The 27,476-nt window shown below is 41.2% G+C and overlaps 1 protein-coding gene across 7 annotated transcripts in view; it reads left to right on the top strand.

The window, feature by feature from the left end:
* The first annotated feature begins 2,412 nt into the window (after window positions 1-2,412).
* Window positions 2,413-27,476, top strand: part of LOC121643016 (rho guanine nucleotide exchange factor 9) — a 43,718-nt gene continuing 18,654 nt past the window's right edge. For 2 of the 7 annotated variants that reach the window (XM_041990157.1, XM_041990156.1), the window contains exon 1: window positions 23,959-24,045. In XM_041990157.1, the coding sequence (XP_041846091.1) occupies window positions 24,037-24,045 (9 nt within the window). In that variant the 5' untranslated portion in view covers window positions 23,959-24,036. The other 5 variants (XM_041990151.1, XM_041990152.1, XM_041990155.1 and 2 more) reach the window with 5 other exon arrangements.

Below are 27,476 nucleotides of genomic sequence, written 5' to 3'. Positions count from 1 at the left end.
CCCTCCCTCCGTCCTGTCCTGTCTGCGTCTTTCATATTGTCTCTGTGTTTTAAGACATTCTCGTCACCAGCAACATTTCTGCACATTCCAGCTGTCGTGTGAGCTGGTACATGTGTGTGTTTAAATGCCCCAAACTGATTGATTAACCCAAACTGATTGCAGTCGGGATCAAAGAGTCAGATGTCAAAGTGTGAGCTAGTAGGATGAGTTTGCATCCATGTGCGTGTTTATGTGCGTATGTGTGCTGAGTATAGTGCCAAGTGTGCACCCAAGCCAGGAAAGTATGCAGGTCAGTGGAGGGAATGTCAGGAATGTCCGAGTAATTCAAACTTGCTTCTGCTACCAGAGGCAAGAAGTACCTGGACATAATTTTTTATACCAAAAGTGGTAAAAAAATTATGTGTGGTAGTCTTACAGAGCACTTTTTTTATTCCAGTAAATAAGAAGCCCCAAATCCAATCATGTTACTGGCATCTTAGCATCACACCCGCTCCTCGCCCCCTCTTGAACTCAGCAATCCTCCCCATCTGAGGGCATGTGGTAAAATTACACACACTGTTTCAGCCTCAGTGTTCCCAAACACCTGCACTAAAAACAAGATTCCACTGACCTCCCAGCTGTTCTCACATGAGTTACAGCTCCTGAATCCAGTTCCCAGGCTTTAGTAAGCCTTTCATTTGATATCACAACATATCTGCCCCCCCCCCCCCCGTCCCCTCCTTCTTCCCTCCCTCCTCTCCCTGTCTGGCTGGCTTTTTCACAGCAGCCTGTTTTCACTCAGCGGCTTTGACAAAGACTGGTGAAATAATTACAGCTGGGCCTAAACTCAGCGAGTGTTTGTCTCAAGTAATCTCCACCAAACCCATGAGTGCGGACCGTGTCATAGGAAGAGGAGGAAGAGGTCGATTGTTCTGAAATCAAGAGGCCAATGACATCATTTCAAAGAGCCCTGTTCAGTGTTCAAGGTAAAGGGTAAACTTATGATGAATCAACAAAGCTTAAAATTTCAAATACAAGCACATCATATTCCTCCCCTGATCTGACCCTTTGTTTTATTTCCCTGCATTCTGTCACACATACAGATCAGTGCTCAGATAAATTTATTAGATAAAATATATATATATATATATGTCTTTATATGCCAGATCTAAGCTAAAACATTCAGCCAGTCTGAGCCAGGATGTCTTTTGTGACTGCAAGGGGACAGCAGGAAGACTGCTTGGGGTTCAGAGGAAGTGAGAAACTGAAGGGAGGGAGGAAAGAAATGAGGGAATGTGAGCAAAGGAGAGCAACAAACAAGTCAATGCAAAACAATGAGAAAAAAGTATAAACAAAGATATATGTACAATAATAATAATAATAATAATAATAATAATAACAAAGACCTCTATCAGCTCTCCAAGATACACGGTATACAGACGATGCCTCATCATAGGAGAGGTCATTTGAAGATGAGGTTGCTGTAATTGGCAGTGACAGTTGCGGATGACTTATCGGGGAAGTGTGGCATGTAAATCACCATCTTGCTACCGCAACTTCGCCCTGAAGTACTAAGAGCCGCTCCGGGGGAGAAGGCTAGGGTGCAGGGAGCAGCTCCATGGGCAAGCAAGGGAAGCATGGACACACAGAGATATTTACATACAGTCAGACAGACTTCCTGGCATTGTCAGCCTGAGAGCGTTGATGTCAGATCCACTCCTTCCTGTGCAGGAGAGAGAACGCTATGCCATGACAATGGGCCCAAAACAGGACAAAGAGGAAATGTTTAAATTTAGGCCTCTTCTTCCACCATCTCCTCTTTCACGGCTATGGAGCTCTGGAGCTGTTTAGTTTTGTGAATTCCTTCAGTTTTCCCCCCTCCCAGTGCTCCCTCTCCCCATTGTGTCATTTCAATAGAAGGATTTTCACATTCAGAGCAAATCCCAAAGGAGTATTAGCTACTGAGACCAGAGTTCAGTCAATCACTTGTTTTCACTGATGTTCCTTTTAGAAATTATGAGTGCTTTCTTATAAATCCATCCAACAAATGGATAGAAAAGAACTTTAAGTGGCCCACAAGAAAAATGAGTTGCAGCAGTTTTAGGGAAAATGAATGGGGATTTGAAATGAAGTGATTGGGATAAAGACAGTAAATAGAAGGGAGACTTTTAAAACCATAAAAAAGCCATAAACAAGCTGTGGTTATTTTGTAACTGAATTAAGATAATGACATTATAATGTCTTGTTTAACGTGGGGGAGTATATGTGTGTGTGTGTGTGTGTGTGTGTGTGTGTGTGTGTGTGTGTGTGTGTGTGTGTGTGTGTGTGTGTGTGTGTGTGTGGAGGATGTGTTGGTGTGTGTTTCTCTGTCTGCGTGAGAGCTTTATCACAAATCAGAGTGTCGGCGTCTGCAGACACGTACAGGGCAAGAGTTCACCGGTCCGTCTAAACTTGGACAGTTTCTCCAACTTCGATGAAAGCTGGCGAAGTTTTTACAAGCGTAAAACCAAACACACGTGAGCTTGCCGGGGAGTCGCTGTCCACCACACAACGTCCGCCTTTTTACCCCACAGGACAGAAGTTAGGACAGCGGTGGAGTCTGAGCCGGCGTTAAAGGCGGTGTTTAATAACTTGGAAGGGCGGCAGCGGCGAAGTCTTGCGTCTAACCGGCGGAGATCTGCGGGTAAGTCGACAACTAACAGATACCTTTATTTCAGGTTACTTTTTTCGGGTTTGGAAACCCACAAAACATTTTTTTTTATCTCCACGGGCTTTACTTGATAGTTTCTGGAGTTACTGAGTTTTCAAACTTTTCGCCAAGTTATGCCGATGGTGTCATTTTATAGAAGAAGCGTCATTTCGCTGTTAAAACTGCGTTAACGTCATTATTTATAAACACAAAATTTCTCTGAGGTTTCGACGCCCACCTTGACTAAAAAGTGGCTGAATCCTTTTCATAAGGATAGTCAGGAACTGATGTAAAAAGCGAGCAAATATTGCTCAGTGTGGATTTATAGCACTGTAACTAGCAAAATATACGTCAGACCTAATCCAAAAGTTAATTCTTATTTAGGTCCATGTGGTATGTAGAGCCTATTGGGACGCTGACACTTTTCTTCTTTGTTAGTTCATATAATGAATAATTTAGGGTTTATATGAAGACTTACATTAAGTTTGAGGGTAGTCTTATTTAATACTAAATAGTAAGAAGGGTTTTAGAGATTACAACTCAGCTCCCTCTTTTTTCTGAAATGTAACTAGGCTGATTAACTTTAAATAAAATGTTCTTCTTCTTCTTTTTCTTCTTCTTCTTCTTCTTAATATTTACAAAGTTTGTCCAGAGTCCATGAGTCTGGAGCTCACCAAACATCATCAAAAGAATGGGTTTCCTGCAGCTTTCTTCAGCTGCTGTCTGTTTCTTTTTGCCTTTAGTTTTCCTTGTCAGCAAGGGAAATGCAGCTCCACTGGGCTAAAATCAGATGGCTTGTTTTATTTCCAACTTCTCAGTTGGTCTGACAGTGGGGCTGGGCGATACTGCAAATTTTGGTATCGATCTGATACCAAATGATCACACAATTATTGGCTTCCATTCACATTCTTTGGCTTTTTGCCCCCAAAGCCCCCTGAAAGAAAAATATCAATCACATCCCGCTGATATTGATCGATACTGATACCAGCCTTGGTATCGATATTTGGCCCAGTCTGCCCAGCCCTGTCTGGCAGTATGATTTGTCCATCTGTATGCTGAAATGTTCCATCTCAATTTCTCTGCTTACACCAAAAGTCATCCTGGTGCTTCTGTCCTCTGTCACACCATCAGTAAATGGTTGGTGGAAACCCTTTTCAGCCATGTCTTTGGAACTGCTGCCACTTGTTTTACAAATGGTGTTTGCGGGCTTAAGATCATGTCATTCTGATGCAGGTTGATTTGTCTAAAGATACCAAGCTTATCTACAGTAGATGTAGTTTGGTTTTCTAAGATATCTTTTCGTAAACATCTAATCTACATCTTTCTTATCCAACAGTAATGGATTTTTGCCTTTATTTTAGTAAACCTTGTTCATTAACCTTATATATATATATATATATATATATATATATTTTAATCAATTCATTCTCATTGAAAGCTCCTCTGATAATACAGCCTCTTTTCGAGAGTTCTGGAACATCTAAATGCAAATGCTACACGTTTACATACTCAAATGAAGAGGAAATAATGAAATAATATCTAACACGTGTCCACAAAACAGCTTTTGTGTCAGTTGTGTAACTTGTTTTAATTTTTTGTTTTCTACAGCTGAAGTCTTTTTCCAAATCCAGCATAAACCGAAAGTCTGCATATGCAGCACATAGCTATAACATATCTGCAACGTGATTATGGTTAAGCAGCTAAAATAACACATTTGTGTCAGCATCCAGACATTTTCTGACAAGACAGTGAGTGCAATTTGGTTTTTGTTTTTTATGATGCTGAAGTCTTCTACGGTATTCTAGAAAGGTTATCAGTAAAAACAAAATATAAATGTATGTATGCCGCAGGCCCCAATTACACAAGATGCCTCTATACATTAAAGAAATTTCCAAACAAGGGCAATTAGCATGTGGCATGGTAGCACTTTCTAAGCATCTTCCTCCTCACGAAGAGCTTATCTTAGCTGGGTGATGATGTCACAGCTGGAGCAGGTCTGAAATAACCAGACATCTCTGTAGTGAGTGTTTCCATGACAACACAGCCTCCCGGTTTAAATGGTGGACGGGTACTGTGTCTCAAATAATTACTTTGGATAATATGTACCAAATATGAGGGGGAGGGGGCTGTGGGTGCTTACTGGAGGTACAAAAGTCCTTCTCTGAGAATCACAGAAGGAGATATCTGAGGCTGCCGTTGTGTTTGAAAGCCTAAATGTCTTTAAATGTCTGTTATCCATGGTACGACAGAATAAACATTGTATGGGATGACAGTGTTGTTGATTTTATGTCAAAATACAGAAAACAAATGTGTTTTTGTTCCTCCAGGTGTTTCAGAAAGAGAGCGGGCCTAAACATGGTATCCATTGGAGCTGATAGCTGACACTGTAGAATGAGAGAGGATGGAACAGACAGACAGTCCTGCCCCTGAGAACAACAACCCTAATGGGTTTGTCAACCGTGTGTTTAATGTGTCTCTGGATGTGGAGAATGAGACCAGCAGTGTTTATATTCAGGAGACTGGGCCAGGGCCTTCAGAGGGGCAAGGAGAGACCCAGGCTACCTGTTCTCAGATCCCTGTCAAGGACAGACTGGAGGTCAGCCGGAGGCCCCGTGCCACAGGAGGCATCTGGAAGATCTTGAACCGAAAAAGAGCTGTCTCAGAACTGGAGAGGAGACCTCACTCCATGATTTTGCCCGGAGAGGCTTCCATTCCTAAACTCTCCTTCGCTGACAAAGTTCGCTCTTTTAAGAAGCTAAAATCGCCAGCTGTGTTCAGAGGGAAGACCGGGAAACTGTCCACTGCCAAGTTCACCAGTTCCTTGGTGGATGAGGAGTCTTTCTGCCGTGATTTTGGCACGCCTCAGCAGATCAGCAGGGGCACGCTTAAAAACCGTGGCAAGAGGCATTCGTATGCTGGTTATACGGCAGAATTTGATTGCTCCTTTGAAGACATTGACCTCTCCTCTCAGATGGATGGCCATCAGCCTGCTGTAATGGGAGAGGCTGTGACCCAGAATGGTTGTAAACCCTCTGAGAGATTTTCCTACACTAAAAGAAGCAACAACAACTCAAGCAACTGCAACAAAATCACTGCATGCTGTGAAGAACCTAGCATCAGGACTAACCCAAGGACCAACCACAGTGGAGGAAGGAGACACAAAGATGTGTGGAGTTATCTGAGAAGGATTTCCCTCCTGGGGAAGACCAATCCTGTCTATACAGAGAGGAGTTTTGACTCTGAACTTCACTCTCTTGACAAAACCATGGACTCAGACTATGGTTCTGTAGACTTTGAGAGTGTCAGAGACTTTCAGCCGCCACCCCAGAAACCTTCAGACACTAAGGGAACATTTGGTGGTCTGTTCAAATTTTTCAACAGTGTAGCAGAATCAGCCAGAAAATGGCGAACAACGTCACGCTCCTTCTCTCCTCCAGAGGGTGAGAAGACTCCCATGAGCTCCCCACGGGCCCCACAGCACACAGTAGACAATGTTCACAGTGTTTCTCTAACACTCCACAATGAAGGACATCTAAAATCCGAGCCTGCCCCATCATCACCAATCACCTCTAAACCCTCACACTCCAACGGCTTTGACAGTGAGCTTCAAGCACCTGGGACAGTTAGACAATCCCCTAATGTTGTCCTGAGGGCCTTCAGGGCTTGTCCAGGACCTCGAGCTGTTAATGGCCTTCCGACTTCAATCAAACATTTAGACAGAGAGACAAACCACAAATCCACAGCTATTGTAGAGAATCATATTCCTGATTCAGGACCAAACGCAAAAATAGAAGCAGAGGTTGACAGGGATCAACTGAGCGGTCTCTATCAAGAGGAAAAGGTAAAGGGACAGACAGGAAATGAGCAGGATTCCAGCGATGTTCCACTTGACTCCCAGCAGATGCAAGAAGTGAATGTCCAATCACAGCAAGGTGATAAAGAGAGCACAACCAACAGTGTTCCACCATCAGATTCTACAGAAGAAATATTTAAGGTATGTTACTTTACACAGAAAATAATCTGCTTTAATTTCCAGCTAATTGATATTAATAAATGCATTTACCATTTCTTTTTAGAAGAACAGTATATCCAGTATGTTTTTATGACATAACATTCCATTGCAGGCTTTTTCCACATCATTAACATTACCAGAGGCATGTGTCATGCAATTACTGCACAAGTGCTCAAAAGATCCATTTATGCATCTGCTTTAACCATGGTCATTCTTTTGCTTCTTTAAAAATCATCAACAGCAAACTAGAATGTAGGTGGTACCAGAGCTGTTACTCATTTCTTCCTGGTCTTAGGCAGTAGGTGTAGATTTCACAGCACCATGCTGAGAGGACATGATTTGGACACTAAGTCTGTTGTTGTTCTTTTGCCCCATCTATTGGAGAAAAGAGGAAATAGTAATTACAAAAGTACACAACACCCCACTACAAGAGTTTGTCCTTTCCTGCTTAGCCAGCCCTTTGTAGCCTGCAAGGAAACCCTAGATTTCCCATAGAGGCAGCTGTGTGTAAGTGCGGCAGCCCCCGTAGGTCTGTGATGTCAGCTCTTCATGACAGCAGCCTTCCCTTTCCCACTCCATTGGAAGAATTAGTCATCTCCCTTCTAGTCATACCAACAAGTCAGGACACGTTAGGCCCAGCTCCTTTTGACTAAATGAGATATGACAACTCAGTACTCAGCACACTTTCATAGGGGTTTTATTATGCAAAGACAAGGGCTTTCAGAGATTTGTTTTGGTAAGGGTGCTAATCTTCAGTCCCACAATAATTTAGCAGGGTTCTGCTGTTACATCTATCTTTAGAGGCACAAAGAAATGAAAAGAGAATGGGATCAGGGATTTAAATGAAGGGGCAAACAACATAACACATCTTTATTTTAAGAGGAGGAATTAACATTAAACAACACTGAAGAGAAAAAGTGACTTAAAGTGTTAACTAGTTTTTATGCATAACATGTGCTTTGGAGATTAAAAATCAAACAAAAAAATGTATTTTGCTTAATTGATGACTCTCTGCAGACAGCACAGTCATACAAATACTTTCTGGGCTTTTTAAGCTTTAATTGAGTGTTTACAATATAAATCCTATTTTGAATTTACTTTTCAATCTGAATAATTTTTTAGCCTTTTAGCTAAATTATTTTTTCCTCTGTGTTCTCCATTTGAACATTAAACTAAAGCTTGTCGTGTGTAGCCTAAGTAATGTTCACAATATATAGATCTAAGGAGTGTAAAAACAAGCTGGGACTAAATGTGTTTGAGTTGTTTTACTAAAGCAGTTTGCGTCTCATCATAAGCTCAACTCATCTGAAGTGGTTTGTAGAGTTTACTTGTTTAAAACGTCTCACACTAAAGCAGAGGAACTGATCATTTCTTCTGCCACTGATGTGACAGTCAATTAGCAAAATACTATCTCGTGGCACATTTCTTCTTAGAGGTGTGTTTGGGGGGGGGCTTGACATTATTGTTGTTGATAAAAAGGGGACCACTATGTAAAGTAAGTAAAATTTTATTAGCACCTATAAAGATAAAAATCACAGAGCTTCACAGAGAAATACAGTAAACAAGAAAATGTAAAATGCAACAATAAAAACTAAGCACCAGCTTAAAAAGATGGGTTTTTAGCTGCTTTTTAAAAAAGATCACTGAATCCATGAATGTCAGACTCAGAGGAAGGGAATTCCAGAGAGTAGAAGCAAAGGCAACTTTAGTTTTTAACCTTGTTTGCTGCACAACCAGCAGACCTTGATCACATGACCTCAGGCCTGCTGGGGACATATGGCTGCAGAGGTTCCCTGATTTAAGTTAGTGCTTGACCAGTGAACGCTCTATATGTTAACACAAAAACGTTTAAGTAAACTGCAGAGGATGAAGAGCCAGTGCAGAATTATTTTTTTCAAAATTAACTAATTTAAAAATAGCACACAGTAATGTCTCTCTGACCTCATACACAATCTTTGGTTGAGTGATGCTGTGTTTCTCCCTCTGGCTCAGTAAAGTTTGTTTTGGCCTATCATCAAGATAAGTTATAGAATTAACATTAGTCTCATTCATAATCCTCCTTCCTAATCCACCAAGTGTTTAAAAATTAAATCCGCCAGTCTCTTATGCTTAATTTAGTACCAACAGGCTTGCCACTTGGTTATCTACATGTGCATTGCAATTAGGATCACAGGCTTGTGGCTGCTAGAATCTTTTACAATGAAATATGAGGTATATTTTGCCAAGTCTACAGAGACATTCTTCCTAATTCCCCACACAAGTAATGCATTGTTGCACTTTTTATCTGGGCCAAACTGCTGAGTATCTTTGCCAATCACAGCTGTGTGAGCAGATTGCCAGCCAGACAGGCTGCACTTTAAGACAGCCTGGTCCAGCCATGCCCCACTCTAGCACAGAGAAGACCTCTGTGCCACACAAGCGGTTGCGACCCCGTCCTCGCCCGGCCTCAGTTGTGCTGGACCTGTGGAGGCCCAATCCAGATCGAGAGCTCTACACCCATTATAGTGAGGTCGGCTCACTGTCCCGACTGAGACGCAGGCCTGCTCCCACCATGCAACTCTCTCCAGGGCAGAGACGGATGGCTGCACGCTCCAGGCCATGCTCTGTCATAGAGAGCAGCATTACTAAAGAGACGCAGTCGACGGAGTTGCACCACAGAGTAAGATGTTGAACAAACAACACAAGCATTCATAAATAGATTTACTGAAAATGGGCACATAGGTTTCTGAAAAAAGTAAATCTGTATATATATATATATATATATATATATATATATATATATATATATATATATATATATATATATATATATATATATATATATATATATATATACACAACACAAATACATCTCACCTTACTGTTAGGAAAGATAAATCTATGATGCTATGATGGCCAAGTCTCATTCGTAGAATACACCAACTCACTGATAAATATAGCGCCAGCCCATAATGAATCAAACACACACCCCAGACTTTGAAGGGCAGCCCAGTACTAACCCAGTATTTATATACCACTCACTGTTAGCTGCAACAATGCCTGCATGCTCTGCCTCATTTATGGTCTCGTATTTCTGGATGCTGCTTTTCCCTCATTCACTTCCCTTATTTTTCCTTCCCTCCATCTCACCCCTTCTTTCTTTGTGGCTTCTCATTCCCTCTCCCTCACATTCAGTCTCTCTCTGTGGCCAATTTTCTGCCTCATCGCTCCCATAAGTTTTACCTCTCATTGCCCTAACTCAGAGTCAGTTCATTTTAACCTAAGAGAACGCCTGGTTGGCATGATGTATAGTCTCTCATGGTTTTGCTGCAGGCCACGCACACTGGCCAGTGCACCAGAATAGAATTGCCGGATGTGAAATACTTAAACTCATTGCAAAAATAAGAAAAGGGGACAAGGCAGTAAGGGAGAATTCTTTTCATGTGAAGGGCAGGAGAGTGTGTGCAATGAAGCTTGTGTGTGTGTGTGTGTGTGTGCGTGCGTGTGAATTGGAATATATATGAGATGTCCTAACTACTCAGTACCCTCTAGGCCTTGTCTCGCCCCCCGGGTGTGTCACCACTAGAGCCCCCACACAGGGCATCTCTGCAACGGTGTCGCTCCCTGCCACTTCCCCCCAGCACACTCACTGCCTTGGCATTGCTCCTTCCTCAGTCAGGTATTATTTCATATCCTTCTTTGCATAAATATGTTGATTATAGGGTGGTGTATGTTTGTTAAATTGTTCATCTGATTGCCTGTCTAGCAGTCATAGGTCCGTCGTCATCGTCGGTGCGTCTGCGGTCTGGAGGCTCCGGTAGCTGCAGGAGGAGACGGCTGTTAAGACCTGGGTCAGAACCACTACAGGTCAACATAGTGAGTCAAACTCAATTTCCCTCAAACACAAACATATATAAATAGAGCAAATATGAGAGCACTTGTCATTTAATAGAATTGAGTAGGAGTATAACTGATAGATAACTTATACTGGCAGTGATACTAGCAAGGCATGGGTGGCTGTTGATAATGAAGGACCTGATCCATGCAGAAGGTGGCCGTGTGGATTAATGTCATGCCTCTTGGGCCATAACTCAGCCTGAGTGGGGCAGCTGAAACTTCAGATTTGTTGTTCCATTTGACAAGTGCACATGCAGACAAATCAATTGACCTTCACTACAGAAAGAGAAGTCACATTAAATAATATCTACAGTACAGTACCTGCTGTGCTCTGGAAGCCATGGACAAGACTATGTCTTTGTCAGTTGTGTAAAATTAGCTGCAGAGTATGTTGGAGTAGTACTATGCAGGAAGTAAAACCAGGCATTTCAGAGTCGATGCTTTGATGTGCAAGTGGCCTCAGGGGGACTCCGGTGGAAGGAGATGCAAAGGTTTTCTAAAATATCCCTGACAGGATAGTGAATATTTCTGGGGCTGTGTCCAGCTTCTATATCTGCAGCACCTGAATGCATATATCCCACACTGTTTCTGTATTTTTCATGAAGAGGTGGCCGATTCGTTTCTCATAGATTTAGTCATTGTAAAAATTCTTTCTTATCATTCATATTTACTTTATAAATGAATAACATTTTTCATGTGCAAATCGCAAAATCATATGATTATTTTTTCATTCAAAATCAGAAAAAGATAATCAGATATAAATTGCATTATGAGAAAGGTATTTTCTCATTTGATTTTTGAATAAGTACCTGTTTAGTATATTTTTAACCATATCTATACACAGCTTCATAAAAGAAATGCATACAGAGGTCACATTTTCTGCAGCAGACTCAAATTCAAACTATTTACTATTACTAGTCAGTGAGACTGTAAATATATAATAAATACAATAAGCATCCCGTTGTCATAGCGGTGATGCTGCCTGGAGAGTTACGAGCCCACACTGTAGCTTTCATAGCTGGCATGTTTGTTGGAAGAGAAATTAAGCAAACTAAATCCTTCAGGAAGTGAGACGGCTGTATTTTGGCTTTGATTATAACTTTTTCTCACCAATCTAAATAGTATTTGTGAACCATCTCACGTTGTTGCTATGACACTTGGCTGGCTCCTGTTCAGCTTCTTGCTGCTATCTTTAGGCAGCCTTTTTAGGCATGAGCTAAATCGAGAAAGTGTGTGGGTGAAACAGAGAAAAAGGGGTGGGAGAGAAGAGAAGAGAGATGCTCCCATTGTCATGGCCCTCCCCTGGGGTAGGGAACATGGACACGTAACACTGTAAATGTCCTGTGTATGTTTGAATGGCAAGGGAAGTTCAAATTTGTAGCAAGCTCAAATGCTGGGATTGAGATCAGATAAGAAAATATATTTATGTGAAGTCAAATTTGATACAGCTCAGCATCAGCAGCAAAAACATGTATTTATTTACACTCAGTGGCATGGCAACATCACAAGATAATACAGCTGTAGCGCAAGCGAATGGGTGAGAACACTATCTCATAAGGATGTCATGGTTGGATTTGCTGTTTGTGATACAGCGTAGTGTATGTTACAGTCTTCTTGTTATGATGACGACTGGAGCCTAGAGGCCTCAGGCAGAGAGAAAGCATTCTCACTGCAGTGGATTAACCGCTAATGCTGACGCCTCCTTTCTCCCTTTCATTTAAATGGATTTCTCCCCGAGTCACTCTCATCTGCTCTCCTTTCTTCTCCTCTCTTCTCTCCATTTCTGTCCTGCATAGCACTCTTCTCTCTTTCCTTTTTTCCCTTTGTATCTTCTTCCATCCTGTCCCATGCTTTAACTCCATCAAACTATGGCAATACCAGTCTTTAATTCCTATGCAGATGATGCTGTGTGTCACTAATGCTGTGCCTGAAGCTTTGCTGTCAACTTGTCAGAAAGGGGGGTGGGGGTGGGAGGGTTGTCTTATTAAGAGAGTCATGCAGATTAAGAGTTTCAAGAGAAATCTTATTCGTCCTACGTTTGGTCCAAACCTAGGACTTTTCTGGTTGTAATCATAGTATGCAGTGGAACAGTATCTAGGAAATATGCATGCATGTGTCAGCAGGCAGCAGCTAGTTGACCAAACAGGCCCCCTGGTGCAGTTATGTACACACATACAGGCAGCAGCAACTGACATGTTATAATTGATAATTTAACAGCATACACCTGGATTCTGTTTGGATGATACACTTGCTAAATAACACTCTGATAGACACATATACACAATTCACATGCCTTTATGTTGCATCCTGAATGAATCTGTCAGGATGTATGAGTCACTGCATTGACAACTTCATTATTTGGTGAGGAATGAATAGCACCAGCCTGTGATATCTCTGTCTAACACACTGCGTGTCGTTTCACCCTGGGCTTTATTTTAGGGAAACCATGGGAATAGGTCTTTCTCAAAATAACTATACGCTTCCACGGATTGCACTATGAACCGCAGGCGACCTAGAATCCTTCATCAGTGTTCATTCAGCATTGTTCATCTGCCAAACGTGCCAACAGCTAATGCTGTTTCAGAGTATGTGGCGAGCTCTGATAAATAGTAGTGCCCCTCACTGAATCAGAGCTGAATCAGAGCTTCTCTGGGCTGTTTCTTCCAAAGAATGGGTTTCTGTCTGCATGTTGTTGTTGATGGTGTGTATGTGACTCTGCTTACATTTGTGCTGAGTGTGTGCTAGGTTGGGAAAAAGATAGGCTGGGGGCCTTTTTCTTACATAACTTCAGAGAATGATTCCTCTGCTTCCTACAAAAGGCGTTTTCACTTTTCAGATTGGCTGCATGTTCCTGGGGACTGGAAAGGCTCTTCTCACTGGCAGATCCAGTTTTACAACATTTCCTCATTATACTCTGTATTTTTTTAGATCATGCACCCCTGTGCATGCATAGACTTGTGTTCGTGCAGCTCATCAGGGCCACTATATCTATTATTCCATCACTGACTCCAAGTATGCAGCTTCTGCCACAGTGGGACAGCGGGGTTATTATGTAGGTTAATACAGTAATGTTACAACAAGCAGTCATTTTTTTTCTACTAACATTAGACTTTTTAAAACCTTGGATATATTACAGATTATTATTGGGAATGCAGATTTTCTTGACTGGTAGATGTCGTCTGTCATCACTGCCTTTTAGAAACTACTCAGAAGAAACATGCTTGAGTTTTCCTTGCACAGAAGTTTGCAAAAGTATTAATTATTTCTTTATATTAGTTGATAATTCTTATTGTTTTGCATTTACCCTTTAAAATATTTCCGTTTCATTTTGACTCTAATAAATATCAGCCACATAATTAAAACCACTAGCAGGTAAAATTAGTTTCACTGCAAATCTTATTGGAAAATCCTACATCCTGTCATTCACATAGTTGCTACTTTCACATATGCAACACACCTAAACTTTACAGACTATTTACACACCCCATAAATAGCAACAGCACTCTCCCCTACAGTATCGGACTACAGCATCAGCCTTTGGCGGTGGGGTGTGCATAAGGTGATTACTCTATTTGAGAAGTGCTGATCAGGCGATTCTAATTTTGAAAATGTGTTTAATTGCTCATTTTATGCCGTATTTTACTTGGAATAACATTCTCCAAAGACCCAGACTTGCCAGGAAACACTTTGTTTAAAGAGCGGGCTGTCCAGGAATACATTCCTGAGATCCAGTCCACACCTACGAGACCAGTTGACTAGTTGTGCCGACTGCTGTGTGGTATCAGACTAGAAAAAGCCTGGGTCCTCATTAAACATATTTATTTTTCATATTGTTAATGAAAAATATAAACCAATATTTAATTTATGTGCTTACTGAAGAACACTACAGTAAGCACTTAATGGAGCTGGATGATGTGAGACCACCCACAGAGATTAATGAGACATCCAGCAACGTCCAAAGACAGTCAAAACTTAGCACCCTTCATAGGCTTCAAGGATCAATCACATCATCAGAAGATAAAAAGTTGGACTTTGAGGTGACAGAGGAGGATGCCATCACTGTGAAGAAACAAAAGGTTATGCAAGTTCTGGCCAGTCTGTAAACGTTGAGATGTGTGTGTACCAACACCCATCAACACAGTGCAAGAATTTTCCCAACTGCAAGTTTGGGGATAAATGCTTCTATGTGCATCCTAGTTGTAAATACAATGCCCGTTGTACCAAACCAGACTGTCCCTTTACTCACGTCAGTTGCAGAAACAATGTTGCTGCACCAACGAAACCAGCAGTGCAGCCAGTTCAAACAAGTGTGTGCCACTTCTTCCCAGAGTGTAAGAAGATGGACTGTCCACTTTATCATCCAAAACCATGTCGCTTCGCAACGCAGTGTAAACGAGTCGGATGCACCTTCTACCTTCCCATTACAGCTTTTCCACCTAGACATGACCTGAAGTGGACAAAAGCACAGAGCAGCTAAGGAGTCCAGAGAGTCTGTTCTAAACGTGATGGTCAACATGAGAGGATGTTTGTCTTTGTTTTTTTTTGTTTGTTTGTTTGTTTGTTTTAGAACCTCATTAGCAGAAACTGCTCTTTCCTCTTCTTTGAATGTACTGTTTGGGGAAATTTTTAAGGAAAACTGTTTTGAAAGTTTGAGTTTTTGCTGATGTGCACAAAATATTAAATACTTGGCTACGATGTTTATATTTAAAAACAAGATTACATCTCTTTCAGTTTGAGCAGTTTTTCTGTTCAGAGATGATTAGTAAGCACACTCTGTGCTCTGTAATGCAGCCATTTTCAACACTTTTCTGAGCTCAGAACAAACGCACTGACAGTGAATCATCAAATGGTCAATAGGTTTGCTTTTTTTATGAATAATTAGGGGTTGGAGAGGGTTACTAAAGCACTCTATTTTTGTACTATTTTAGACATTCGTCTGATCTCACCAACTACTCGGTTCAATTTTTGCATTCTGAATAAAATGAAAAGCTCCATCTCTGGTCACTTCTTCCTGCCATGAAATAATGAGACAGAAGCTAACTGTCTGTACAGTCTTCTGCTAGTTAGAATGTGTCCTGCAGGCCTCTGTGAACGATGGGCTCCATTTTTCTGGCAGCTGCCACTTCTTGTGTGCATTATTTAGTTTAACTTTCTCCCTCTGACCCCCCTGCTACACCACATGCAGCATCAGAGAGAACCCTCCACCACGTACACGTATTATGCAACCCCTTGCTCTTTGTACTTTTTCCTTATTCCCTCTTTCCGTGCACCTCCCTTTCTTTCTGACCTAAGAGCATGACATCCGCCTGTTTTCTGCTCCTCTCAGATCAGCTTTTCTCCCACTCCACTGCTTTCCTTTTCTTTTTTTTGAATGTTCCTTCACCTTGCCTACCCTCCCCTCATGCGTTCCTCCCTCCAGGCATGTGAAAACACCTGCCTCCTGCAGCTCGTTGTGTGTGTCTGTGTTTCTGTTTTTATCCCTGCCTATGAGCAGTCATATTTTAAGGAGCTTGTTAGTGAATTTTACAGGATGGCACACCATCAGATGGACCCTCTGAAGTCTTTGATGGGAGGAGCTGACCCATCAACAAATTGTAAGATGCTGAGCAAAACAGAACGAATTTTCACCAAACAACTGTCTCACTGTGCTTTATTTGTGGCTCGAAAGCAGTGAGAATATGAAATCAAGACACCTGTCTGCTAAAGGACAGGTGGAGCTTTTAGAACTATTCATACTGAGATGCACATCTCTGACATCTTTAGTAGTGGACATGGAAGTTGATTGGAGTTAGTAAAGTGGTCCCTTCATTGTTGAGCACTTCTCTAAGAGGATGTGAATAGCCTCACTGTAAATGTAACAGTAAAATCTAAATGTAGAGTATTTCATTTCCTGAAGAGACGCAGCACAAACAAACACTTCATGCAAGTGCGTTCAGAAACCTCCAGAAGAATAGGAAGGCACCAATCTTTACATATCTCCCAGGGTTTCGGGCCACAGGTGGCGGACAGCTCGCTGATGAATAGTGACACTAGCGAGCACGCTCATGCTCGTAAGGCTCACAACCAGCACTGTGCAAGTGTAATAAAGCACAGCTAATTTAGGCAACCAACCAAATCCCAGAACAGAACATCTGAGTGTTTATCTCATGCCACAGCTGTAGTCTCAAATAACCAATCTTTGAATTTTATTTTAGGACATACTGGTGCCAATTCTGATGATTAACAAAAGAAAATAGGTGATTGTGTTTATATTACCATTTCCTAACGCTGACTTTTTGTTTAAGCTTGTGTAACAGTATAGTTTTGTGTTTGGTGAGTTTATTTTAGCAGAAGCTTCCACTCTTTTCCTGTCTCAGTCATTTAATACACCCCAATACAATCATTTGTAAAAAGTAAAAATCATACAACACTGTCACCTCTTTTTCATCATCTTTAAATACATAATTTGTGGAAATATATGCTTTCTTAGGACATAAGTAAACTGATAAGATGCACATGTTTAACTAAGTGCTTCCAGTATCAGCTGGATGTTTAATTCAGGTACAGGGAGGAAAGATTTTGTTGCTGTTGTGTGCTTTCAACCATTAATACCACAGCTGCACAAAGTACCATGGTTGTCTATATCAAAGAAGTGTAGAGAAGCAAGTGAGGTGTCTTAAATTAGCTCCTGCCTCTAATGCAGTGTCTCCTCTGCAAGTATCTCTTCAGATGTTTTTGTTCCTCAAGAGACTTTATATACCCTAAGTTCATGCTGTGTATATTCAAAGACTTCCTCTCTTCCAATCAGCTACGGTCATAGCTATCCACTGAGTTATGCAGTCTCACAAGGGGCTGACACAAAGAACACAGTCATAGGGTAGATTCATCTTGTTCCACACTGCAGAACATGGAGATATTGCTCTGATTTTTTTCATTAAAAAATAATTCTTTTTATTTTTCTGTCCCCATAGCAATTGCATGAGAGAGTAGGAATATTGAAGCTATTTGGTCTTGGAATCGGGCGATATCTCTTGTGTTGTACAGTATTTAGCCATGATTTTTCCACCCTGCTTCCCTTGACCTCCCTCATCAATCTCATCTATCTTACTCTGCTTCTCAACCCTCAGTGTGCTGACCCACTGACTTGACTTTGCACTAAAAGCCAAATGAAGCTGAACGAATAAACAGCTGATGACCGTACAATGGTGACAAAACTGTGTTCAGGAAAAGTCCAGCGGTTTATTTTTAGGGTGCTTTGTGGCTGGAAGGCCTGGGAGGAAGCAGGAAGTCAGTGTGGTTGCCGTGGAGATGGGAGGAGAAGAAAAGAATTGGAGCAGACTGGAGGGGAAATGGGTGTGGTGGGCTTTGCCTCCCATTAGCCAAATACCTACTGACCACAAACAGATTCATTTGCTAGCTAGAAAAACTGGTTGTCTTATTTGGGAAAAGAATTTTATAAATATGTAGCTGCTCAGCTAAAAGCCAGTAGGTTCAGGACTGACCTCAGAGAAGACTTGCGCTCTGGACTATTATGATATCAAACAGCTGATTTCAGATCAGAAAATGATCAGTGGTCTCTCTTTACTTAGTCAGATGCCTTGCAGAATTATCCCCATTCATTATATTTTCACACAATCTAGCAGTTTCAAAGAGAGTTTTCAATCAGTAATAAGATGATTAATGAAGTCAGTTTAGAGAGTTTGATGTAGCCACGTGCGTCTGGTGTTGGAATAAAGCTAGAGCATAAAAACCAGGTCATGAATATTTTCATCTCAGGGTGAGCTGTGTTTGTCGGTGTGGAGAATATTATAGCAAACAAATGCTTCCTAAAGTACCATAACTTCCTGCCTACATCCTACCAGGATACTACTAAATATTACAACAGGAGATTTTGTTGGGATATAAATTAGTTTTCTATGACATCATGCTTTTTTAGTAGCAACATATCAGCCTTTTTTGAGGATGATTGTCTGTAATATTGTAATATTGATTAGTAGGATATTGAGGCCTTCTTGAGGTCTGGATATAATCTAATTTGACATTAAATTGGCCTCTGTTAGCTGTCCAAAATCCCCCCGTCTATGGCTTAGTTAGACCATGGTATTCAGTTTGCAGAGGAGCAATTCTCTTAAGGGACAAGATGTCCCAAGCAGATCCTGACTTTACAGCTGCTCTTGTGGAGCAGGTTCAGAATTCATGTTATCGAAAGGGTGTAAATTAAAATAATCCTGCCAGTTCAGTGAAGTGGCTGCAATAACATTCATATTGCACAGTAAGGATAAAGATTCAGTCATGCAAATGGTCAAATTTAAAGATGTTAAGTGAATTATGTTAGTGATTATGAGCCTCAAACAATAGAAAGCTGCAATAGCAGACCCTCACATTAATGATTTCCCTCACAACAATTCATCTGTGCTTGTTCTGCATCAAGTGTACATTCAGTAAGTTTAATTTAAGACTTGTTTAACAAACAGATCTCTGCTTGTGGGAGAAATTTAGCCAATTATACTCTCTCCCTCTCTTCTGTATATGTATGAGTGTATTAGCATTTGGTGTCTGTGCAGATTTAGACTTTCAGATGTGACCTTTGTTGTCTAAATGTCAGGGAGATTGGAGAGGGAGCCCACAGAGGTAGGACAGGCTTATGTAATCTGCTCACGCACACATGAACACACAAAAGCACAGATGAGGGGAAAAAAAGAAAGAAAAAAAAGCATGTTTGAGGACGGTTGTCATATCTCAGCTGTGATGCACCGCATGCTCTTTGCTCACTGAAAGCCCAGCTTTCACAAGCCATCACTTTTATCACCATGTATGTGCAGAAAGCGCCTGGAAATTATTTATGGCTTTAAAAATACTGATATATTGCGCTCCTTTGGTGTTGTTCTTTTGAACTTCTTCTAAGGCCTTTTTATCCATTCTGAAGCTCTCAGGTGAATGTGAAGAGTATACTTTGGATGGTTGACGGCATGCAGGCTGGTTTGGGCATGTGGGAACTAAACTGTAGTTTCAGTATTCTCTTTGAAGAATTAATCCTGATTGTGTTGTGCTCTTTTCATATGAGCACCCGATCAGGGGGACACCTACTGCAGCTTGGAATGTGGTCATGTGTAATACAATTTTCTCTTTAAGCATTTACTGCAAATATGAATCAGTCAATCTTTATTTATAGAGCATTTTTTCATGCAAAGAAATGCAATGCAAAGTAATGAACATAATGAACAGAAAAACCCCATCAAGTCCCCCAGACCAAAAACCCACAAGTCACACATATACATGACATATTCACATCCACACACATAAACACATGCACACACATACCCACGCATGCACATAAAATTATGTCTCTTAAAGCGTTGTCCTAACCATCATCAACCATATCAGGGAAACTAAAATGTTTAAATAAAAGATGTTGAGCTGAAATTAAAAAGAATAAAAGGAATAAAAAATAAAACAAATTTCCAACTATAGTCTAGAAATATATTCAGTTAAAAGCTTTACTAAAAATGTAAGTCTTAAGCTTTCTTTTAAAAATATCACTCCCAGCTTCCCTTAGACCCTCTGGGGGGCTGTTTCATAGGCAAAGACCATAAAATCTAAAAGATGCTTCTCTATATATGTTTTAGTCCCTGCCTTAGAAATAAACAAGAGACCAGCCCACAAGGACCTGAATTCCTGGTGAGGTTTTTAAGTCTGATAAATACTTAGGACTTAAAGCTGAAGGAAGTTTCCTGCCATTCATGTCTTAATATTTAAAATACAATTAAAAAGGTCATCTATAGGACGAGTGTCACCAGGAGACACAACAATATAAAGCTGTGTATCATTAGCATCACTATGGAAGTTTATCTTCAAGGGGCAGCATGTGAAGTTTAAAAAGAACTGGAACTAAAACTGAACCTTGAGGAACACCGTACATCATCTTCTATCTCCTGGATTTTGATTATTCACTGTGAGATAAGACCAGAACCAGTTTAAAATGGTACCAGAGAAGCCAGCTCGGTTCTGCAGTCTGCTCTGAAAATGAAAGCCGTTGTGATGACGTGCATACCAATGGCAAAAAATGCGCATCAGATGGGAGCTGAGGCCATTTTGTCCTGTCCCTCACAACAATGAGCCTTAAAGGGGCCCTGCATGGAAAATATGAATGCCAAACATTTTCTTCCTTTAGATTTGAAAGACAGCTCTGAAATGTTCATATCTTTCTCTTTGGGAAAAAGAGTCTGCATGGATTTTCTGCTCCAACCTCAAGAGAAACTCTTTAAAGCACCCTCCCCCCCAAAAAGAAAAGCATAATCCACTTTGCCAGCATTCATCAATATGCTTGGTATGTTCCAAACAGTCATACAGCAGCCAGAAGATATCAGCCCACAACTGTACTTGTACATGATGGCATGAGTGTTTAAAAAAAACTTGCTCAGAAAGCAGTGCACGTAAAATCTCATCATGAATGAACAGCTGCATGAATGGTTTGATATTTTGATTAAAGTGTGTGTCATCATGTTCCCCGGGTCAATGATTACAGAATTATAGAACAGATCATTTTTATTGGAGGTTTTTAATCTGATCCACAATGCAACCCTGCTTAACAAAATAAGTTATTAAAATAAAAAAAGAAAATATTGTAATAATCTACAAACCATTAAAACTAGATATTTAATTGAAAATAGTACAAAGGCAACTGGCAGCATTTCACGGACATGAAATAAAGATGGGGAAAGATTCATCACTTTGTGAAAAACTGCACAGGCGATTAATTTAGCAATTAAGCAGCAATGCATCAAAAACAGACTTTATTCTGTTTAAATGATGACATGGGCTCAGGAAGACTGAAACACTAACTCTACCCCTTAGTTAAAACTTAACAAATAATTGTTTTTGAATTTATTTTCCTGATTAATTAAATTGCTACTATCTTGAAAAGAACAACGACAACTCTGGTTAAAACCTTTATGATGTGAATGTTTTTTCCTTTTAATCAGACTCTTCCAACCTTCATTACTTGAGCTTAGGGTTCGCTGAGCTCTATGGCTGCAAGGTGGAGGTGAGGACCCAAATGCAGGGGGGGAAAAAAAGGCAGGGGGCAGGCGGAATAATTGTTTTACTAACAAAAAACTGACAAAAAAACACGACAGAGGCAAGACTGTGACATTATATGAAGCCTACAATGAAATGGCAGAGAATAAATTAAACTGAGAGGTATATATATACACAGAGGAGCACTACCAAGAAACTGGTGAAGTGAGTAAGCGAAATCAAACCACGTGGACTAATGGCAGGAAGCGGAAAGCAAAACAGAACACACAATGAAAAAAACCTACAAAATAAGACATGGAAAACAGAACTGAATATGAGAAGACCATACAAACCCCAACCAAAAACTTAGAACATGACAGTTGCTGCTCATTTGCTGCAGTTTCATCTGTTCTCTACTGCTGCAATGAAGGTTTCACCAGACGGATAAATGCATTTCAGAGCATTTCAAGCACAGTAATGAGACTAGCTGAGAGGCATTTTAGTACCATGAAAAGTAGTTGTACTCTTCATTTCTGCCTTGATTGCAAACAGCGGTAAACAGAGATGTGTACTCTTGTCATATTTGGTTAACTTAAAAATGGACTAAGTTTTACTTATAGTGTTAAATCGCAACAAACGTTATCTGAGTAAAATTTACAGAAAAAAATCTAAATTTCAATTCAATCCCCTGTCATGCATGAGCAGCAGGCACAGTGAACAGGAAGAAGACTCTTTTAACAGGAAGAGACAGAGCCAAACTCAGGACGAACGGCTGTCTGCCTTGTCAGGAGACAGGACAGGAGAGACACGCGAGCACCAGCAAAAACAAAACGGCCAGGGATACCTGCTGTGAGACAGATACTTTTGCAGCTGTACATCTGGGAGTTAACGAGAACCCTGAATGTCACTCCTAATTTTAACCAGCTAATCCAGTTATAGCAGCAACTAGTCAGATGTAAGATGGACAGGTCATGCCTTTGCTTTCATAATAAATATTATTTGCAACAAAAATGACTTAAAACTATTTATACAAATCAGAGCTGATGTAGCAGAAAGTGTATTTAAGGCTGACTGACAAATGAGTGGGTATACCCTGCACCTCACTATGGAATGAGGTGTTCCCTTGTGCAAAAAAAAACAGAGTAAAACCTCTTGGTTTTGTCACAACTTGATGTCAATTCAAAACAGAAAACAGACTTTTATTGTTTATTCAACAACTTTTCACTAGTTCTTTGAATTGATAAACTTAATTAACACAATTTAAGTAATAGAAATCAACTTGTATACCTTAAAAACATGATGGCCAGCCAGTGAAGATTATCTTTGAAATAAAAACTTTATCACACACTTTCTTCAAGCCCATTGGCCTAATCCTGACAATACTGTTGTGGTGTGATGTGAGAAGCCTCAGTATTTGTCAATTGATACTTTTAAGTGTTTGCTACCTCAATTAGTGATGCCAGTGATAACACAGAGTGTAAATTTTGATTATCATGTCAGCTGAGTTTACGGCATCTGATTAATGTGCAACCACAGATAAGATTGGCATTAAGGCTGACATGCCAGTAAGATAAGAGGATGATCACTTTGGGGAACATGCATCCATTATTCTAACATCTATTCTCCCTCAGCTGTTAATGATAAATGATAAATCATCAGAGCACCGCCGTGATATTTTTAGATGGGGTGAGAGATGAATGAGGTTATGATTCTGGTCTCAGTGGTTGATGTAGGGAGAAGGGGGCCGGCTATGCCCCTCCCCCGACTGTAGGTGATGGCTGAAGCCGGTACTCCAGCAGCGGAGCTCCAACCACTGCAGGACCGCCTCTCAGGCTTACAGCCCATCTCCCTGGTCCCCACTCACCGGAAGGCAGCTCGGCAGCTGCGAACAGCCTGTGCTCAGCCTCTCTCGTTTGCTTTGAGAATCTATTTGCCCCACACTCGGTCTGTTTAAGGGAAAAGGCGAAACACCGGCAGGTGTTGACTAGCGGGGAGAAATCGCGGTGCAGACTGATGACGGAGATGATGGTGAGGATGATGCATCTCTTCCCGTGCCTTTATGAATTGTATCGCGTAGCCTACTAGTGTGAAGAGACGTAGGGACATCTTTTTTTCTTTTTTTTCTTTTTTTTTTCTTCATCCCTTGCCCATCGGTTTTGGTGGATGTATTGGTCGCTCTGTAAGCGACGCAGCTAAACGGGGGAGCTAAAAAACCAAGCCGTAACAGAGAGCGCATCTCAGCATCGGCCCGCAGCGCTGCGCCATGGCCTTGGATGTCCAGACTTGCGCGGTTTTTACGGTGATCGCGGTTCTGGTGCTTGTGAACGTGCTGTTGATGTTCATCCTCGGTACTCGTTAATGGATCTGCGCTTGGGGCCCGGTTCGCAGCGCACCACGCTTTCATACAGGAGAGGAGAGAAAAGCGGTGCGCGTTGGTCGAGAGCGGGGACACCCGGCGCTCCATCACGGCTACGCGTTGAAATGAATGACGTTGGTACAACATAATGTATTTCTGTTTCCCCCTCCCCAATCCTTCGTTATGTCTTGTGTCCTCTTACCGTTTGTGATAGCTAGTGTTGTCTAGTGGTGGATGTAGCTGTGCGGATACAGATCTGTGATGCTCTTACCCTTTCTGTGGTGAATGGAAAATCATAATCCTCATATAAAGCCCCAAACATGCCCCCCCTCACGTCAATCTTCCGCTGTCCCCCATATTGTATACTGTGGAATATGCGCATTGGTGAATTTTGTGTGATTTATATATATATATATATATATATATATATATATATATATGAATATATATTTTAAAGATGAAAATTATTCTGATGCTGTCTTTTTTTAACCACATCCCACTGCTGCGTCAGGACTTGTTTTTCTATTGTGATCCACTGTAGCCACAGCCACAACATGGCAGCTAATGGCTGTGCAGTGATCTCTCAACAAAAGTTAACGTGATATTTGGAGCAAATAGTGGTGCAAGTGAGAGGTCTGTGCTGCTGTTCGTAGACTCAGGGGGATCATTGTGCTCTCAGCTGAACAGTAACGGACTGCAGGCAGGGCTAGGCCTAATAAAAGAGGGCCTCCATCACTCAAGGTTTCCCCCATTTTAGATTCAGCTAAACTCAGCTCCCATTTCATAGCCCCCAATATTCCCATTCTTCCAGTTTGGACAATCTCAATTTGAAAACTGTTTGTAACCTTGTCATTATATAGTAATTAATAAAATGTGTATTATTATATCAATATTTCTTTCAGACAAAATGTCCTCTGAGTGCAAATGAAAAACACATTTTTCCTTTCTCTTGCATTAGCAGTGGCATAGTGTAATAAAGGATCAGGGGCAGGTGTCATGAATGTTGAATGAATGTCAGAAATAGATATGCTAAAAGCCAGTCCCAGAGCCATCCATGGCAGTCCTATTTATAGAGAAAGACTGGCTTAGATTTTTTAAAAGATATTGTATGTGCTCTCTAACTCTCAAAGCTAAGTGCTGCATCTTTCCTGTGTTTTAGAGTTAAGTGATTAATGTTGAATGTATAGAAAAGAGCTGTTTGGTAGCTTTGTTTTATGAACACAGATACCTCCATCACATGCTATGGCATGTGGGCCAGTGTTGTCATCACACAAGACACATCATATAAACAGCCTCCCCAGCAGAGACCCCAAAAAAGAGTGTAAACATTCATGTACAATTGTAATGACACAAGATCAGAGTGTATACACTGCAGTGGTTACTATTACTACTCAGAACCCAGTCCTACTTACAGATGTAAAGTATGTTCACATGCAAACATGTGAGCATGGAAAGAAATATACTGTTTGAAAATTCTTGAGTGGGTGTTATCTGTTCTTCCTAGATGAATAGGAGTCCCCCACACTTTCACACATCTGTAATTCCCTCAGGGCAGGTGCCTTCTAATAAAGTTCTGGTTTGTGCTGTGCAGTCAGAAGTGTCAATGTGCAGATGGTGTATGTGAGTAAGACAACAGTTATGTGTGAGAATGTGCGTGTATTTCTCACCAGTTGTAGGCAGAGCATCTTTGATTGGCTCCCAGACTTGGGGTATAAGTGTATTACATAACAGGGTTGGCAGACACAGGGAGGACGGACCGCGAGACTCGCTCAGTGCATCGGAAAGAGAAACCTCTTTCTGGAATACAGCATCTTGTTACTTACCATCTCGGGCTCGGCTCTTGCAGGAGAACCCTCTCCTCGACTGCTTCTAAAAGGAATTCCATTATCATGATCGTATGAACCGGACTTCTCCATGCATACACTCTTTGAACAGTTACATGCCACAAACATGGTAAGGCTGGCTTAAGGTGTTTGTGTGTGTGTGTTTGCTCGGGATGTTATAGGTGCTTTGATGCAGCTGTGCCGTGGCTCGAGACAGGAGGATGTTGGAATGCAGTGGATCTGCCACAGTGCAGTGAATGCTGATGTGTTGCGTTGCAAAGATGAAACAAGCTAGTGAATCAGCTTTCTATTCTTTTATATTTCCTTGTCAGGCTCCATGTCTGTGCTTAAACATGAATCAGAAAGCATTGTCGTGTATGGAAATAAATTTCTCTGCATTCATTTGCATTGACCCAAATACAGCTTTTGCATTTTAAAGACTGATGATTAGCAATTGATCTTAAATGTTCAAACTACACTGTAATCATAATGATAATACAGACCGTTAGAGCTGGTAGACAAGCAGGTAATGATGGGTGTGATGCAAAGCTTCTTTGTGTTTGCATGTGAGTTTATTTTATGCCATCTGATCAGGCTATGTACGGGGTTGTGCTAAGGGAGGATTGAGGAAGATTGATTATGTAATGCTTTTAATTTATTCAGACATGTGGAGGGGAAAGGGGGTGCAGTATATTGAAGAGGACAGTACTGATCTCATTTGGGAGATGGAGGGATGAGGCAAAGTAGAGAGCAGAGAGGGGGAGGAACATTGGCTGTGAATGGATCTCTATCTCTCTTTCCTTTGCTGTTTTTTAAGTTGTCTGTGTTACAGCCGATTGATTGGGGGCTAGAGAGACTGCTTGTAGTGAGCGCGGTTTAATATGGATCAGTGCAGGAGAGAGGATGGTAGGTGGAAGAACAAGAAGGAAACTGACCTCAGTACCAGTTCTCATCTGTTCTATGGGTTTTGTTCAGACTAAAGTCCTGGAATCAGATTTAACCTCTACTTGTTATTCCTGCGTGTGTTTTTAAACTGTACATCTTTATGAAAGGTGATTGAAATATATATCTTTTCCCTGATTTGACCATGTTTTTAAGCACTATTGATTTGTCCTGTTTCCATGGCAGCATGACACATGTTTTTGCAGTAATCTTCCACTACTACTGTATTGGGGAGCTTTAAAACACGAGCTACAGCTCCTGTTATCCCAGCTCCCAATCCAAAGTGGCACCGGATTGACTGGATCCTCTCGATGTCATGTTTGATCATGTCTTGCATGCAGAGACCAATGCGTTTCACCTTTGCATTTAAATGCAACTTGTTGCTGTTGATAACAGGGTGACATTGCATTCAGCCTGTGGTCACTTTGTGTGTGACTACTCACGCACTGCCAAGTTTTGTTCTGGTGCAGCCTGAAGTGGCCTTACCTCATCCCTTCATTTTGTCAATACTAGTGAAGCATCCTCATCTGTCACCATGACGACGGCCGTTCTTTACCCTCCAGGCATGGACGTCCCTCCTTGTGCTCACTCCTCTGCCCTGATTGGCTTATGTCCCCTGTAGCTGTCTCAGTGAGCCATCGGGGAAGCAGGCTTGTGTACAGGTTGAAGGGCCAGCAGAGCTGCTGAGTCTGAGAGCTTAGATCCTCATGGGGCATTTGGATTAGTACAAGCAAATACACACACACACGCAATCTGCTGTTTCTCATGGAAATACATAAAAATTCCTACATAAGCAGGAAGGAA

The sequence above is a fragment of the Melanotaenia boesemani genome, chromosome 7 (genome assembly GCF_017639745.1).
Source record: "Melanotaenia boesemani isolate fMelBoe1 chromosome 7, fMelBoe1.pri, whole genome shotgun sequence".
In the NCBI taxonomy this organism is placed as follows: Eukaryota; Metazoa; Chordata; class Actinopteri; order Atheriniformes; family Melanotaeniidae; genus Melanotaenia; species Melanotaenia boesemani.
This window is presented reverse-complemented; position numbering and strand designations above follow the sequence as displayed.